Below are 19,219 nucleotides of genomic sequence, written 5' to 3' on the forward strand. Positions count from 1 at the left end.
CATTAATGATTTAGATAACAGAATTGAATGTAATATCTCCAAGTTTGCAGATGACACTAAGCTGGGTGGCAATGTGAGCTGTGAGGAGGATGCTAAGAGACTGCAAGGTGACTTGGACAGGTTAGGTGAGTGGACAAATGCATGGCAGATGCAGTATAATGTAGATAAATGTGAGGTTATCCACTTTGGTGGCAAAAACAGGAAGGCAGATTATTATCTGAATGGTGACAGATTAGGAAAAGTGGAGGTGCACCGAGACCTGAGTGTCATGGTACATCAGTCATTGAAAGTTGGCATGCAGGTACAGCAGGCGGTGAAGAAGGCAAATGGCATGTTGGCCTTCTGATACGAGAGGATTTGAGTATAGGAGCAGGGAGGTCTTGCTGCAGTTGTACAGAGCCTTGGTGAGGCCACACCTTGAATATTGTGTACAGTTTTGGTCTCCTAATCTGAGGAAGGACATTCTTGCTATTGAGGAAGTGCAGCGAAGGTTCACCAGACTGATTCCTGGGATGGCAGGACTGATATATGAAAAAAGATTGGATCGACTAGGCTTATATTCACTGGAATGAGAGGGGATCTCATAGAAACATATAAAATTCTGACAGGATTGGACAGGTTAGATGCAGGAAGAATGTTCCCAATATTGGGGATGTCCAGAACCAGGGATCACAATCTAAGGACCGAGATGAGGAGAAACGTCTTCACTCAGAGAATTGTGAACCTGTGGAATTCTCTACCACAGAAAGTTGTTGAGGCCAGTTCGTTAGATATATTCAAAAGAGAGTTAGTTGTGACCCTTATGGAAAAAGGGATCAAGGGGTATGGAGAGAAAGCAGGAATTGGGTACTGAAGTTGCATGATCAGCCATGACCATATTGAATGGTGGTGCGGGCTCGAAGGGCCGAATGGCCTACTCCTGCACCTATTTTCTATGTTTCTATATATTTCACGGAGGATATCCCAATGCTGGAGTCAAATCTTCCTTAGATTGGGGGCCTGGGCAAACGGGACACTGGGAAGGGAAAGTACCTGCCAAAGGGCTCAGATTGTTTTGAGAGAGAGCACTACCCAGGAATACAACCCTAGGATTGTAGTCAACTCCCTAAGGCAAAGTTTGATGCCTTGTCTCTTCTGGTCCAGAGGTGAGAATATTTCCAGTTAAACTAATTGCCATTTCTTAGCCATTAGTATTTATTAACATAAGTGACTAGAAGAAATCTATTTAAATCATGTTTATCTTAATTGGACATTTATTTAACAGTTCCTTAAAGTAATTAATGTCTCAATAACATCTCATAACTTAATAAAAACATAAGCAGTCTTTACAACCCTTTATGGAATTATTTTCCGTGCAATGTACTCCACTGCTGCCCAAGTGGGAACATGGCAATTTCCAATTAGCTGCACCGTGACTCCTATCTGCTGGGAAGTTAAACTGACAAATCCAAGTTTATTTACAATAGGCACAGTTTGGTACCTTATCAAGTAGGAAAACAGCCTTCAAGCACTTAGGAGACACCTTTAAAGCAAAAGTGAAATTTAGAAAATTACAAAACAGTGCCGAAAACACAAAAGTTACGTTTTACTGACTGAAAAGTGACCCAAATCGTTAAGGAGATAGTTTTGCAAAGTGCAGCAACCGTGAGCATGGTAGCACCCTGCCCCATCCCAATCCACAGGCCAGGAGGTAAATCTGAGAGAAGATAATAATGCAGGCGAATGGCAACATCAACAAACTAGGAAGTCCAAAGACATAATATCATAAGAACATAAGAAATAGGAGCAGGAGTTGGCCATACAGCCCCTCTATTCAATAATGTCTCAAAATTAAACAATCGGCAAGGCATCCAGTGGTCAGATAGAACATTCTTCAAGAGAAGTTGCAGTCAGCCATATGGGAAGGTTTATTTGACCCTACCAATATACATTGATCTCTCAAATAGTTCACTGGCAGCCATGAGCAGATGCTAACTACCACCGATTATGAAACTTCAGAGGCTGAATATTAGAACTTAGGCCTGTGAGAGAGGCCTAGCCAAATATCTTTGGATACTTCACTCTAACACAGTAATTGTATTGCAATTATTTAGAGCGTTCGTAACAATGGTAGTTCGCTATCAGGGAGTGTCGCTGATTCCTCTACCCTACTCCTCGCAAAATTGAGAGTTCTCAATTGGACGAACCCTCCCCATTCCATTCGTGAAATCACAGCGAGAACGGAGCAGAGAGGAGACCTCAGAAGGTAAACAGGCACAGAGTGCGAAACAATACTTGGCTTTCATGGGTGAAGGCTAAATACTAGGCACATTTAGCACTATTTCAATGAGGACAATAACTTTAATTTTTAAATCAGCAGTTTTACTTTTTGACGTGATATGCATTTTTGACCAGATGTACAGAAAGAAAACTTTCTGCTAATGGTAATGGATGTTGATGTAACAACAGAATCCAGACAACATGTCCTTTGGCAGATGATTTATTTTATCCTTCAATTACAAACACATATGGTTAATGTAGCTGGCGGATGTAAAGCTGGTCTGATGGGTCTATATGTGTGACTCAGATATCAGCCGAGTTTGAGTAATGAGATTCCTCAGATTGGGACAGCAGATTCCTTTAACTGAAATGTAAAACAGTCGGGTTCTCCCTAATCTCCCATTCTTCTCGCTCCTCCTTCCAAAAGAATCGGAGAAAATTTCATCTTGCTCTCCTTTTCTGGGTTTGCCATAATATATGTCCAGTTCTGTTTTGAATGTGACTTACATGTCAATATGGACAGGATGCATATTTGGATTCACCCACCCAATAATGCTCTTAATTGCTATTTTCAAGTCACCAGCAGAAAACTCACCACCATTTTAAACCCAGACCGGCAAATGGAAACGAACACCCCCACACAGCCCATATGAGATGTCAGGGGTAAGGTTGCATTTTCTGCACATTGGCATCTCCGATGCCCAGAAAATTGCCCCTCTGTCTGGTATCATTGAAACAAAGAATTCGACATATTTATCTAAAAACATCCAATTCCATCATATTTTCATGTTGCATTTTAAATAGAACAGCTGCTTATATTTCTAAGTCGATAACAAAAGTATGTTATTCTGGTTAATTATGTGCAAATAATAGTATATGCAGGAAATGCATAGGGATCCATTACTGAACAGAATGCCCACTACCATTTTAAGAATGGCTGACTAATCTTATTTGGTCATCAGCTTGTATCACAAGTTATTTTTTTATTTTTGTGCTCATTAAAATGAGGGATGTTAGTGCTGGGAATTGAAATCCTTTCAGGCATTCTGTATTCGTGGTAAGCATCCCAGTTCAGGTACAGCACAACTAGCTACAGAATAAAGCTCCCACCACTTTCCCCCACCCTCAGAAGGACACTCACTATTGCACCAATGTGACATTTACACCTTCCACAACAGTTCCTATCGGTGAGAATTGCTATTTAATGCCCGATTATTAATACTTTTATGACAGGGACCCACATCCTCTTCCCTGGGACCCCTGTAGCCTGCATAAAAGGGGACCTTCATCCCATTAATCTGGCTTGCATTTGAACACAGGGCCCAGCGCAGGCAAAAACAGTGTTCAAATGAACTCAGTTCCCCATGAGTTGGTTTTGAGGGCAGAGTGCAGTGGACTGAGTGAAGTATTTAATTGATAGACTTTAATCCCAAACTAGAATAAAGAGTCAATAATGCATTCTAAATAAACCCCTTTAATTTATTAAAATTAGTAAATCTTAGATTCATTAACCTTCAATGGACTTGTTTCAAGCTTTGTTGTGCCAATTCAGTAAAGAGGAAGGGCCTCAAGATAAATGTTTGAAAATTGACGTGTCCTCTGCTGGGAGTCATGCCCACGAACAGTTGTGGGCCAGTTTTGTTTGAGCAAAAAGCATTGGTGGTTGAATCTACTGATGTTTGTTATACAGTTAGGGCCCAATATTCAAAATATCTGCATTTCATCCATCACTCCTATTTTGTGGTTTGGAGAGGTTTGTGCTATACACAGTCTGTGCCATTGTTTGTGAAATGGGCAAAAAATAAAGCTGCATTCCAGTGCAGGTTCTGCAAAAAGTTATTTTGAAAAGCTTCAGGAAACTAGAGAAACCATCGAAAAATCACTAGAAGTAGGAGAGAGTTAAATATTCAAGAGTTAATGAGAGCTTATGAGCTTATTTTCCTCCGGTGCCCTCAAAATCAGAATTATTAAAATATCAAATCACGTCTTAAAGCCAGAAAGATATTCACAAGTGATTCCGCCCAGGTGTCCTGTTGATGCCCGTGAGATCTTGATGCCTGATGAGCTGTGAGTACCAAGGTGAGCAGTGTTCTCTCAAAGTCCTCAGGCTTGAGATGTCCAGTGTAGTTGGATAGTCTGTAAGTAAGCCTTCGGATGTCAGCAATGTTCTTGGGGATGATGTTATTGACAATAACATTAAACTTCTTTGCTGCTCTCATTGATGCAAGCTCTTCATCCTTCAGTGAGCATTTGAAGTTGTCATCTATGTTCAGCCCACCCAGCAGAAACTAGAAACACAGGAAACAAATGTAAAAATGTAATAAAAATGACAGCTAAGTAGTGCCATGGAAAACACAGTAAATTGTTTAGGAGCTGTAAAAGAATGAGATCAATCTACACAGATCCCCTTTTCCAAACTCTAAAGCAGTATGAAACTTAACCACATAAAGCAATGAAGTGTGAGATTTGATTCATGGCCTGTGCCTAGTTAGTTGATCTCAGTAAGGAGAGTCCTCGGGCTAGACAGGGGGAAAGTGCAATAGCAGTCAGGACTCTCACTCCTGATAACTATTCAGTGATTTCTAGAAATGAAAATCTTTTGAACTTTGAACAAGGACAGAATTGATCTCAGCTGTGACCCCCTTGCACACTTGAATAGTCTGCTTAATTTCACTGGCCAAGATCACACATGAAGAATGGTCAATTTGGCAAAGTGCTGGAGAGCATCCAGAACCCATGAAATTTTACTTCAGCATGAACAAAGAAAAAAAATCTAGAAATTGAAAGCAGTGTTTGAATCACGATCTGTGAAGAGAGATTCAATCTTGGAGATAGTGCCATGGACTGGAGAGTAGCCATGGGTGTTTGAACAAATTTTATACACTGGGTTTAGATTCAGGTGATCCAATATTGAGATCATCTGAATTGAAAAGTTGAGGTCAGTACATATTGTAAAAGCAGCATACTCTGAATTATTAAATACTTAGACATAAGTTTCCCCCTGCCCGAAATGGGGCGCTCCCACCCCGTTTCGATGACTTGTACCGTAGCTGCGGTCAGGTTGCCTCTTGCGCGACATTTGGCTCTTTGTTTTTTTTTGATCCGGAAGTCGGTCATAAAGGGGGTGGTGACAAGACCTGAGGGGCAAGAACGCGGTGGTGACAGCAACTGAGGGGCGGAAGTTGGGGGGAGGTGCGGAGTCACCACTGCGATGATGTCATCACTTAAAGGGAAGAGCCTCTGCGATTTAAAAACATCGGCCCACTAGGCCACTAGGGAGGCTTTCGGCTGGGGTGCCAGGCTGCCCGTTGGCGGCCCGGCCAAACCCGGGGCATATTTGTCAGCAGACAAAAAAAGGGGAAGCCACACCGTTGCTGCAGAAGACCACAGCCTCACTGGACCACTGGGAAAAAGCTTGTTTTGGCACTGCTGGGTGGGCCAAAGATTTTTAGAGGGGTATGTCACCGTCGGGGGGGGGGGGGGGGGAGTAGATCGGCAATGCGCACGGTGATGATGCGCTTACCATGGATCGGCAGCAGCGGAGTGGTAAGGGGGGGATCGGGACACTGCCAGGAAAACTCAGGAGGGCAATTGGACTATCAGTGGCCATTCCATGAAAAGTCGGTGGACACTCTATGCCACAGCGTGGCCACCGATTAACAGGCCTTAAGAAAAGGAGCAATTTTGGCCCCAAGCTCCTCTCCCCCCATACTCAATACCATGTCTAGATTAGCAGGGATTGGACACGTACCAAATCCTGCATCACCAAAGGCAAAAAAAATCCCTTCTATCCATCTAGGCAAATGGACCTAACATGGTGCCGCAGAAAAAACACAAACCTAAAAAGACTGTAAAACCTCGGTGCATAATGTCTGTAAAGCTATCATGCAAATACTGAATAACAGGCAGGGGAATCATGTATGATGCCATTTGAACTTCAAAGAATTAATCTTTATTTTTATAATACTTGACATAATTCTAAAGGTTTGAAGCTTGGATTTCAGTGTGTATAGTTTGCTGAAGTATGCCTTTGCTGCTATCTTCCTATCTTGGGGCATTTCAATTCATTCAGGAGTATTACTTTCAGAACTAATCAATGAATAACAAAGTTGTGAGAAACCCAGTCAATAATAAGGGATACTGTGACAGATTACAATAACCATGGGGATAAATGAGTGACCAAGTAATGGGGAAGGGGGTTATTTTTCAGGAGGGCTATTGTGGGGGGGAAATTGAGGAATAATGGTGTAAAGGCATATGCCACTGAGAAGGGTCACTGAGTAAGTTTTGGCCGTCACATTCTGTTCCCATTAGGCTGAGGTGCAAAGGAGAAAACCATTTTGAATGTTTATTGTGAGGGATAAATTCACTGGGAATGGTGAATCTGTGGAAAAGGTCATTCAGAAAGGTTAGTGTGAGAATTCCATTTATAGAGGAGTCATAGTTAGAAGGATCCTGATCATTGGAGATAGTGACTGTGAGATACTGAGTACAAGTGTAATGATAGTGTGAGGAATGTGGGCATTGAAGAGTGTTTACTGTGAGAGAACTGATCACTGCAGAGGATTATTATGGGGTTTAGTCATTCATGAAGCGTCTAGTGAGGAACCCAGTTATCAAGCAAATTATTGTTTGAGACCAAGTCACTGAGCAGTAATTATATGAGTGTTTACATCATGTTACACAGAAATTACAACTCAGAAACTGGCCATTTTGTCCAAACAGTCTGTGTTGGCAAATAGTTTTAAGCACATTTACCTATCCTGTACCAAGATTCCTTCAATCCCTTTCCATAAGAACATAAGAGCATAAGAACATAAGAATTAGGAGCTGGAGTAGGCCATACAGCCCTCTGAGCCTACTCTGCTATTCAATAAGATCTTGGCTGATCTTTGACCTCAACTCCACTTTCCTGCCCTTTCTCCATATCCCTTGATTATCCTAGAGTCCAAAGATCTATCGATCTCAGCCTTGAATATATTCAATGACTCAGCGTCCATAGCCCTTTGAGGTAGAGAATTCCAAAGATTCACAACTCTCTGAATGAAGAAATTCCTCCTCATCTCAGTCTTAAATGGCCCATCCCTTACCTGAGACTATGCCCCCTAGTTCTCGATTCTCCAACCAGGGGAATCAACCTCTCAGCATCTATCCTGTCAATCCCCCTCAGAATCCTATGTTTCAATGAACTCATTCTTCTAAGCTCCAGAGAGTATAGGTCCAATCTACTCAATTTTTCCTCATAGGACAACCCTCCAATCCCAGGGATCAATCTAATGAACCTTCGTCCTGTTACCACCCCTGCAGATGCTAACGGGAGGTGCAACCAGACCAATTTCTTGTGCAAAGCCTTATACCCCCTCTTAACACTGCCTTCACATATTCTACTGCTCCTACGTAGTGTCTCCCTAGTGGATGCAGCATGGTGGAAGGCTGCTGGGTGTCAGGGCCAGAGACTACAGATGGCCTTGCAGGACGCCCTCGACCAGCTTTGGGAAGGCCCTGCTGTGGACTACACCACCTCAGACTGGGCGGCGACACTCTGAGCTGGCTGGGTGACAGGGAGCGACAAGTGTAATGGCAGAGTGGTATTGGTGGGATCAGGAATGCTGTCATCCTGAGAGAGGACAGCAGGTTCCTGCTCCACTGACCCAGTGCCACTCCCCCGGGACAGCGCCTTAGCATCCGTACCAATCTGCTGGAGCACAGATTGATGGCCTCCTGTGACACCGGGTGATCCCCGGTCGACTGTGGTGGACCCAGCGGCGATGGCAGCAGTCAGAGCTTGCCTGGCATCCAGCTAAGACTGCATGAAAGCAGTTTGAGCTTCAATGCCAACATCCATTTTCTGCATTACAGTATTAAGATATTACGATGCTTCTGCCTATGCAGCAATGGAAGCTGCCACATTGCCCATGACATGAGGTCTGGGTCCCCACGGTCTATCTGGGAATCCACCATCGTCTGCAGACTGGAAATGATGGGATCCATGGTGTGCGCAGAGCTCTGTGCAATGTTGGAGGCGGACCATAGGCTCTCGAGCACCCTTGCCATTGCACCTATCATCTTGAAGTGCATGGCCATCATCCTTGTTCTGAACACCTCCCCATCGAGATCCTCACCTGAGTCCTGTGCAGCAGAACTCATGTGCGAACTCTCTCTCTGCGGAGCTGGCCCCCGAGCTACCGTTTCCCCTCGGCCTTGCTGCAGTCCACTCGTCCCCAGTGCATCACCCAGTGCAGATCCCACTATTAAGTTAGCCTCTAACAAACGCATAGTGCCAGTTTCTGGGTTGGTGCATGCGGGTGAGAGATGCAGTGACGGTGCTTGGGTCCTCCTCCTCTTCTCCTTCATCACTCTCATTGGGGGGCTCAGGGACAGGCTGATCATCTGCTGGCTGATTATCTGAAAGCATAAAGGCACAAGACTCATTTAAGGTGAGGGTAGGGGGCAGGAATGGAGCAAGGAATGCAGACAGTATCAGGAGCTGGAAAGTGATAAAGCTTTCTGGACTGAGGAGAAAGTGGCATGAGAAAAGGAGAGGGGATGACGATACCGTTGTTGCCCCCAACGGGGTCAACGTCACCAATAGTCACGGCGCCCACCACCCGTTGCCCAATGAGCCACAGCATTTGCTCCTCCAGATCTGAGAGCTGCTGGAGATGAGGTTCACCCCGCCTGTACTTTGCTGTTCTCTCCTATTATGGGTCATCTTAGCCTGCAGAAGCAACAAATGTGTATGAGTCCAGCTATGTGTCTGGGAGATATGCCTGCCTTTGTTGAATAGCTGTGAATGAAGGCAAGGCATGAGATGAGGATGTGAGTTTGAGTAGTTGCAGATGTTTGGTGGGTGATTGGTGGAGGAGTGGGGCTTTGCGCAATGTGCACAGACGGAGGTTCAGATGCTCGTATGTAGGACCTGTTGAAGCATGTAGCCACCATCACCACCCAACTGAGGTTGTTGAACTTTTTACGGCACTGTGTCAGGCTACATTCCATGACACTACTGCCCAACGCCTCCTGTGCCACTTCCCTCCACATTGCCCTGAAGACCTGGGGCAATCTCCTCCTTCCCTCCTTTGTTCCACTGCACCCAATGCCTCCAAAGCGTTGTCATGGAAGTGATAAGCTCTCTCCCTTCGTTCTGGATTGGGAGCAGCCATAGCCATGAGATTTTTCAGTTGGTCTCAGGTTGACTTCAGTTGTAAGAATGGTGAAAATGAGCAGCTGCAGCTTGATATAACCTCCCCTTTAAGAGCTGGAATAAGCCAGTGTGAAGGATTGAAGGATGATTGCTGAATGCAAGTCACCTGAAATTGGGTAGCGCTCTGTGTTGGTGCCCCTGTGGTGCCCCACAGAGATCAATTCCGCATCATTTCCCACTCCACTTCCTTCCTGGGGTGCTAATGCCCAATTTAGAACAACTTCAGAATCCTTTGTGCCTGGTGCTAAATTTTCAAAATGTAAAAAGTTAGTGCCCCAAATGGGGCACTACATAATTTCTCCCCCATAGAATACAAAAGCAACAAAGTTATCAGGAGCTTTTGTTAAACACTGGTTCAGCCTCAACTGGGGTATTGTATCTAATTCCGGGTACCATACTTTGGGAAGGATGTGAAGGCCTTAGGTAGGGTGTAGAAAAGATTTACAAGAATGGTTCCAAGGATGAGGGACTTCAGCTATGTGGATAGATTGGCAAGGTTGGGGTTGTTCTCCTTAGAACAGAGCAGGTTGAAAGGAAATTTGATCGAGGCGTTCAAAATCATGAGTGGTCTGGACAGAGTAGATAGAGAGAAACTGTTCCCATTGGCAGAAGGGTCGAGAACCAGAGGATAGAGATTTAAGGTGATTGGTAGAAGGACCAAAGGCGGCATGAGGAAAAACTTCTATACGTAGCGAATTGTTAGGATTTAGAATTCACTGCCTGACAGGGTGGTGGGGCAAAAGGGAATTGGATAAGTATCTGAAGTAAAAAAAAATTGGAGGGCTATGGGAAAAGGGCGGGGGAGTGCAACTAGCTGAAGTGCTCGTGCAGAAAGTCAGCACAGGGTCAACGGGTCGAATGTGATAATGACCAGATAATCTGTGTTTGTTATGTGATTGAGGGATAAATATTGGCCAGGACATCGGGAGAACTCCCTTGCCCTTCTTCAAAATAGTGCCATCGGAACTTTTGCGTCCACCAGAGAGGGAGGACAGGAGCCTCGATTTAACGTCTCATCCGAAAGACAGGGAAGCGGAGAAGGGCTCTCAGTGGGAGGCGATATCCATCCAGGGTATTCAGGGAGCAATTCTCCTACCTGAATCTCAGCAAGGAACAATGTGTGAGACGTCTGCGCTTCAGTAAGCATATCATCACTGAAAACTGCCACCTGCTGCAGCCACAACCTCAGAGCAGAGCAAGGACTGCATTGCCAGTGGCTGTGAGGTGACCGTGGCCATGAACATTTTTACGTCGGACTCCTTCCAGGCCGGAGCTGGAGATATTTGCAACATCTCTCAGTTTGCCATCCACTGCTGTGTACGAGGGGTCACTGAGGCTCTGTATTCAAAGAGCTGACTACATTTTATTTTTTTCTTGCCAGAGAGCAGCGGGTGGAGCGAGCAGGCAGCATTGCTAGTATTGCAGGCTTCCTCATGGTGCAAGGAGTCATTGACTGCACGCCATCGCTTTGTGGGCATCGCACGTCAACGCTGACATGTACCACAACTGAAAGAGATTCCACTCCATCAACGTCCATCTGGTATGCGACCAAAGCCAACGCATCATGCAGGTTGATGCCCGGTATCCTGGCAGCAGTCATGATGCCATCATCCTGTGGCAGTCCACTGTGCCATCTGTATTTGAGCCACCACACCAAACCAAAGGGTGGCTACTGGGTGTCAAGGGCTATCTGCTGACAACATGGCTCATGACTCTAGTGCACAACCCACACACATGTGGGCAGCATGCATACGATGAAAGCCATGCTGCCACACAAAATGTGATAGGGCAGAACATCGCATGCTGAAACAACGCTTCCAGTGCTTGCATTGCTCTAGAGGAGCCTTGCAGTACTCGACAGAGCAGCTGTCAAGATTTATGGTTGTCTGCTGCATGCTGCACTACCTCATCATCATGAGGGCACAGCCCTTGCCCTCCTCTATGGTGACCAGCTGAGGAGCAGGAGCATGAGGAGAAGGAGGAAGAGGAGGAAAGGAGGAGGCAACCTAGAGAACTCCTTGCTGGCCAGGCTGTCCGTGAAGAACTTGTCTGAGTGCACTACAAGTAAATGCAATCCCAATTCCCCATTCAGCAACAGTCTCACGCCTTACCCTCCCTCTGTCACTGACAATCACAGCTTCCACTTAGTCACAATGCTAAAATAAAAGCCAACACAGAATAATCATTGCAAACCAAATTTACAAATGAAATCATGTCATATTGCATACAAATATAAACGAATCACCTTGTATATTCCCTTAGTGCCTGTCTTCCGTGTGCATTTGCCTGTCCTAATGCTCGTATACAGTGTTACCCCAGTGGCTGCAGCATGGCTGGTGGAAGGCTGCTGACTTTCAGTGGAGGAGACTGCAGATGGCCTTGGAGGACGACCTCGAGCAAGTCTGGGTCTAGAAGGCCCGGCTGCGGACTGCACCATCTTGGCATGGGCAACATTAGTCTGGGCTGGTTGGCTGGCTGACAGGCAACAGCAAGGGCACTGGTGGACTGGCACGGGTGGGTGGATGAATGCTGTCATCCTAAGCGAGGACAGGAGGTTTGTGCTCATGGAGCTAGAGCCACACCCCTGGCGCGGTGTCTCAGTAATCCTAATAATCTGTTGGAGGACAGATTGCTGACTGCTGTTACAACCTGCAAGCCCTGTTGAACATTGGATCCAGAGCCATGATGGCAGCAGTCTGAGCATGCATGGTAGCAAGCTGACCTTGCTTGACAGCAATCTGAGCTGTCACTGCATCAGTCAGATGTTGGGTGCTCGCTGCTTGTCCTGCAATGGCAGTTGAGACATCGACCATGAGACGCCGCATAATGGTTTGGACCACAAGTGTTCTAATGGAGTTGGCCACCACTTCTATGCTAGAAAGAATGGGCTCCAAGCTCTGTGCAAAGCCCTGTGCCAAGTTGGTGCCGGACTCCCCCACGTTCCTTGATGTTGCACACAGGCTTTCTGGCAGACCTGCCAATGCACCAGTCATTTCATTGTGCATACCCATCAGCCTTCTTCTGTAGCCCACCCCATCGAAGTGCTCATCTGTGTCCTCTGCAGCAGAACTCATGGGCAACCTCGCCCTCCTGTGAGCTGGCACCTGCACTACCCTTGCCCCTGCCCTGGCTGTAGGCCATTCATGCCCGGTATCTCACCATGTGCAGATCCCGCCTCTATGCTATCCTCTAAATTACGTGCAGTGTCAGTATCTGTGCTGCTGGCTGTAAGTGTGAAATCGAAGGACAGTGTTTGTTCATCATCACTGTCTTCTTGCTTTTCCACCTGTTTCTCTTCCGCCACTGCCTGGCAAGTTTGTAGTTCTTGGGTATCTGAAAGAAGAAAGCCACAAGGGTAAGGATGTGATGAGGGAAGGGGAATGAAAGCAAAAAGTGCATGCTTACATCATCGAAAGCGTGTAATTCAGAAGAGATTATGGGATATGTGAAAGTGGGATGTGAGAAGGAGGATTAGATATGAGGATACCGTCATTTTCAATGGTTCCAACCCTGCCACTGGCCACGGCCTCAGCGATGGATGTTCCAATGGTGGCAACTGCCATCTCCTTCATGTGGGGAAGGACATGAAGGCGCACCTGCCCCCCACCAGTTAGGTCCTGCTGCCTCCAGTTGTGCACCACCTTGCCCTGCAAGAGAGAGGGAAGTCTTTCATTGAGTGTGGTACTTTGTGTTTCGGTAATGTGGCTGTCATGGTTGAATAGCTGGCACTGTGTGCAAGCTGTGAGCTCCCTTCCAGCTCCATCAAGACCTTCATTGCAGCATCAGAAAACATGTTGTGCCATTAATGAGTGTATCCCAGGTCAGAATTTGTTATAGAGTGACTTCCACACATGCTCCAGCCACAATGCATCTCTCCTTTAAGAGGTGCAGGCTGGCTTTAATTAGTGCAGGTTAGCTTTAAGTGGTACTAACCTCTCATGATTTTGGGCACCCTGCTGACACAGCAGCCAATGAATGGCGTGGTTAGCATTGGCTGCACACTACAATCGTGGAAAAGAGCAGGTAGCATGAAGATGGCGTGCTGATTGCATCACAATGAATGGGCACGGGTTAAACATGCAGTGCGATCCCGCACCTGCTTTCCGGAGCTATCAAATTTGTGGAGAAATTTCTTCTACCGTCTGTTCTAAATCGCTTACATTTAATTATATATAAATAGTCCTTTCTTCTTGACCCTCAACGACTTGAAACCGTCTGAGGTACCCAGTTGCTGGATGATATTACATTGAAGAAAAACAACTGCAAATGCTGGAAGTCTAAAATACAAGCAGAAAATGTTGCAAATATATAATAGGTCATTCAGAATCAGTAATGAGAAAAGGCAAGCTTAATTCTTTGTCAGAATTGAAAATTGCAAGATAACTGAGTAATTTTAGTAGAGTTGGGAAAAAATAGGGAAAGAGCAGGAAAAAAGAATAGCTACTCCAATCACAGAGAGGAAAATAATAGGTTGAATTACAGCTGCTGACTAACCTGCTGCTAATTTCCTGCATTTTGAATCAGAAAAAGGGATGTTGGCAGAGATACCAAAAGCTATGACTACTGTGTTACTAATTCACTAGAGGATGCTGTGAGGTTGAATGCTTTCCTACTGCTTCACTAGAGGGTGCTGCAAGATCAATTATTTCTATCTAAGTACCTGACTGTACATTTGATCCGAGGTTCTGGCGCTAGAACCTCCACTTTTGTGCTTATCGCCCAAAAATGGGCGTTATTTCTGGCGTGGGCGTTAAAAAAAGGTTTTCAAATTGCTGGCTTCTCACCCATTCTCAAAACACATGAAGCTAGAACCTGCACTTTTTTTGCATGCTTAACGCCCATTTTACCGCTGAAATGACACATAACGTCCAGATATCGCCCATTTAGCCACAAAATAGAAACTGACGCCCATTTTTCGGAAACTTATCGCCGAGCATTGCTTTCCCCATGTGCTTAACGTCGGGAAAAAATATTACCGCTCGCCCACTTTTTTTGGGTGGAATCATCAGAATGGGCGAAATCAACGGCTATAATAGCGCCCAGCGTTAATTTCCACACAGATTTAACGCCGAGATTCGATATTAACGCCCGCCCACTTTTTTTTGTCGTGAAGAGCATATTTACCGAAACTAACGCCCAGCAGGTCGCCCAGCGTCAATTTCACCACCTCGCACACATCGCCCACAATATCGCTCGCCCAAAAAACCGCCCACAAAAAGTGGAACTGTTCTGAACGAACGGCAGCAGTGTGGCTGGCATTTTTTAAATCCCACTCTTACGTGAAGAGCTGATATTTGAACGATTTGCCTGAAAGAGCGTTGATGTGAGTGACAACGCTGACACACTGCTGTGTGTGTGCAGCTCAGACATCAATGGTGCCCATCACTTTGGTGCCAGTTAACGTTTACATTGATTGATGTTAAGTTGTATTTAACCCTTTCATGTTAAGGAATCACCAGTGTGTAACGGTGCAGCTCTCTGAGACAATGCGCAACAAGGTTATGTTCAAGAACAAAATTTTACACTAACATTGGTCTGAAATTATAGGCATCACAGGCAATAACACCCAACCCCCGCCCACACCCCACTTTTTCCACCATTGACATAAATCACATGTTCAACATGTCCAGCAACACAGAATACAAAGGCAAAGCAGGAGCGCGGTCCCCAGCCCCCATACATTACAACAAATTGCATACACCCAGATGGAGATATAAACAGCCATCACCTGTGGACATGCACCTCACTTTCCTTCCCCCCTCCCCTTCTTCTCCCCTCCTCTAGCCCTTCCCCTCCTCGCTCCACGGCGCCAGGCTGAGGAGCTCCTCAGGCGTTGCCTCTTTGGGGGGGGGGGGAATGAAGGCAGATGCGGTCGTTGGACGGATACAGGAATGGGGAGTACCGAGGTGGCAACATTCTGTGATGCAGAAGCAGGATCTTGGTCCTTGCTCTCAACTGTCATTCGCAGTCGTGGTGCGGAACCTAGGGGTGGAGTGCCGCGCTCGGGGACCACTGGGAGGCCTGTGGCAGCAGTGTTCCTGGCTATCGCATCCAAGGCCTCCGCCATCCAGGGAATGTACTCGGTCATGGTGGCCAGCTGTCGGGATATGCCCCCCAATGCTTCGATGAGCTGGTCACCAAAGTCTATAGTCCTCCTGGACAACTGTACCATCTCTCCACTGTCATGTGACGCTCGTGGGACAGACCTGTCGCATCCACGGGACCTCTACGGGGTCGGCGCCGACCTTGGGACAAATGGGGTGCCCTGTGGCAAGGTGCTTGGGCCTGGTACCTCCAGAGTGGAGGCGGGAATGACCCGAGGACCACTAGATGGCCTTGGAGTGGAATGGCTTCTGGAGCCTGACGATGGAGGTTCCTCGAAGTCCGCGCTCTCAGACCCAGTGGATTGACGGGCGAGAATTGGACCTCCTCAGCACCAGATGTAGTAGGATCATCCGCCGACTCCTGTCCCGCGCTCCCACCTTCTGGCCTCTGTGGTCTTGCCTTGGGACGCGCTGCTGGCTGAGCTGCAAAACACAAATGAGATTATTAGATGAGAAGAGGGTGCTCGGGTGACAAGGTGAGTCCAGCGCTACACACAGCATATGCACGACAAAAGCACCACCGCTATCAAAATCATCATAGACATCACATTTCATGACTATCAACACATTTGCATTGCAATGATTTTGATTAGGCCATCATTATTTCTATGAGAATTTTAGAAATCATCTATCATATATGATTGTTCGGATACGAATGGGTGTGGCATCTATTGACTTTACAGATGTAAGCTTTACTCACATGGCATCACTTCAGGGTCTGCAGATGTGTCCGTGGCTGTCCGGGGGTGCTTCCCCATGAGTGCGAGCACATGCTCCTCCACGTCGCTGGGGACTGGTGGCCCCCCACCCGTTCGACTCGCACGAACCTCATCATCGATAGCTTCTTCTGTAAAAGATGACAGGACGCCATGGCATGAGATCATTGCGTGATATCATTGCTAGGTACTGTCACAGAGACTGATACAACACATAATCGATAGATGTAATCATGATTCTTATGATAATTATCATTGTTTACCTAAAGATGTACACTATGACTACAGGCTTTGAGTAAAACATTCCCAGTAAAAGTGCAAGACCTCACATCTGATGATAATCACACATGACTGTTACAAATCAAATTATATAAATACATAAGTACATGTAAATCAATGTAATACTTACTCTTGCGGATCCCACAAGGTCGTTCCATCGTTTGCGGCATTGGTTGCCCTCACGAACCTCATTGGTCGCTGATGAGACCACCTCTGCTATCTCGGTCCATATCCTCTAGTCTGCCTTTGGGATGGGCTTCCCTCGACCTCACTGTGTCAAATCACCCCAGTGTAACTTGACCTCCTGCAGGAGGGAGGCAATTGCCTCATCCGAGAAACTCCTGGCTCTTTTGCGCCCTCCAATGTACTCCTTTCCCACTCCTCTCACTCCTCTCTCCAGCATCAGTCTCCACAGCATGCTGTGATGCCTCCTCCTCTTTCTCCATTATAGGCCAAATTCGGTCAAATATAAGGCTGGTAATAGCTATTTTTTGTTTGCCCACTTGCTGTGAAGCTCTAAAGTCTCCCTCCTTCCTCCCAAAGCAGCCACATCACACCCAGACACGCCTTCGGTCCCTCTGAGCTCCCTCTCCCTCTGTCTCTTCTTCTGCGCATGTCATGATGACCCTTGACCTCCAGAATTGCGGGAATTGAGCGTTGCCATGCTGTTGCTAAGGACGGTCACACTTTACAGCAGAAGGTCAAAAGAATTTAATGCTACTGCCCAATTTATATTGCTCGCAGTAACGGCCATTTTCAAAAGTGGAAACTAGGTGCTTTGAGAATGGGTGCGAAGCTGGCGATCTGAAAACCCCTTTTTAATGCCCATGCCGGATAATCACAAAAGTGCAGGTTCTAGCCCCTAGTTTCCATTTTTGAAAATGGGCGTTACCGCGAGCGATATCAAATGGGCGGTAGCGTTAAATTTTTTTGATCTTCTGCCGTAAAGTGTGGCCGTCCTTAGTAATGGCATGGTAACGCTCAATTCCCGCGATTCAGGAGGTCAAGGGTCATCATGACATGCGCAGAAGAGAAGACAGGGCGAGAGGGAGCGCAGAGGCACTGAAAGCTTGTGTGGGTGTGGTGTGTGCTGGTCTGGCTTTGTGGGAAGAACAACAGAGATTCACCAGTAGCAAAAAGCCTACTAAGCACCAAGAACATAGTTGGCACCGAGTTTTGGCCAACAAATAAGATATAACATGGAAGGGATGGAGGAGGCCCTGGAGCTGGTAGCCAGGAGCACTGGTGGCAGAGGGCTCCCAGTGGTCCCAGAGCACTGCACTGCACCCTTAAGGTGCCGCACCCCCATTGGCAACCACACATGAGAGCCAGGAGCAACATCTTGCTTCTGGCTCGGAGCACGTTCCTACCTCGGGACCATCCTCTCCCATATCCGTCCAAACAGTGCTTCAGCCGTCACCGCCCCCACCCCCCCGCCCCCCCATGAAGCATTGCCTGAAGACCTCCTCGGCCAAGCGGCTTGGATTCAGGAGGGGAAGGGGAAGGGGTAGAGGGGTAGAAGTGGGGAGGAGAAGCGGGGGTGGGGGGGTGAAAAGTGTTAGTTTGTACAGAAATACTGATGATTTCAGACTAATGTTCGGTTTAAACGTTTTTTATTTAACAAAACCTTGTAGCACCTTGGCTCAGATAGCTGCACCATTACATGCCTGTGATTCCTTAACATGACATTTAACTTCAATCAACTTAAACTTTAACTGTCACCAATGTGATGCCCACCATTGATGCATGACCTGCACACCCAGAAGTGTGTCAGCCTTGTAAGTAACACCAACGTTTTTTTAGGGAAAGCGATCATTGATGAGCTCCTGACATAAGGCTCTTGCAGCTATCATGCCACCATGGGCCCTTTCATGCGGTCTACAGGGGGGCGGGGGCATGGCTTCAGCAACAGCCTGATTGTCTGGGCCGATGTCAGCCTCCTCTACCTCCTCTTCCTCTCTCTGGTGAGGTGGACTGTCAGACTCATCACGCAATTCTTGTCCCCTCCTGATAGCCAAGTTGTGCAGCATGGAGCACACCACCACGAATTTAGCTACCTGATCAGGGTGGTATTGGAGCTCGCCTCCTGGATGGTCCAGGCATCTAAAGCACTGCTTCAGCACTCCAATGGTTTTCTCCACGATATTGCGAGTTGCTCTGTGGCTCTCATTGTATCGCCTCTTGGCTTCGGTGTGGGTGTCATGCAGGGGGGTCATCAGCCAGGTGGCGAGGCCATATCCTTGGTCACCAAGCATCCAGCATTGACCTTGTGGCTCATTGTTAAACAAGTCAGATACAGTGCTCTCACGCAGGATGTGCGCATCATGGATGCTGCCCGGAAATTGAGCATTCACTGCCAGTATAATTTGCTTGTGGTCGACAACCAGCTGGACATTCAGGGAGTAGAATCCCTTGCGGTTCCTGAAAACCTCAGCATTCTGAAAAGCTGTCCGCATTGTGATATGCGTACAGTCTATTGCTCCCTGCACCTTGGGGAAGTTTGCAATTCTGGATAATCCTAGAGCCCTCTCACTCTGTGCCTCCCCGGTCATCGGGAAGCTGATCAAATCCCTCCTGCGTGCGTACAGGGCTTCAGTGAGCTGTCTAATGCAACGATATGTGGCATGCTTAGTAAGTCCGCAAATGTCTCCAGCTGT

At 46.8% G+C, this 19,219-nt stretch overlaps 1 protein-coding gene across 1 annotated transcript in view; it reads right to left on the reverse strand.

Moving 5' to 3' along the window:
- Positions 1 to 2,463: 2,463 nt before the first annotated feature.
- The window catches only part of LOC139281475 (protein FAM180A), an 88,221-nt gene continuing 71,465 nt past the window's right edge, over positions 2,464 to 19,219 (reverse strand). Inside the window, exon 3 of the mRNA XM_070901646.1 lies at positions 2,464 to 4,547. Within this exon, the coding sequence (XP_070757747.1) occupies positions 4,227 to 4,547 (321 nt within the window). The 3' untranslated portion in view covers positions 2,464 to 4,226. The remainder of the gene's footprint in view (positions 4,548 to 19,219) is intronic.

The sequence above is a fragment of the Pristiophorus japonicus genome, chromosome 15, assembly GCF_044704955.1.
Source record: "Pristiophorus japonicus isolate sPriJap1 chromosome 15, sPriJap1.hap1, whole genome shotgun sequence".
Classification (NCBI taxonomy): Eukaryota; Metazoa; Chordata; class Chondrichthyes; family Pristiophoridae; genus Pristiophorus; species Pristiophorus japonicus.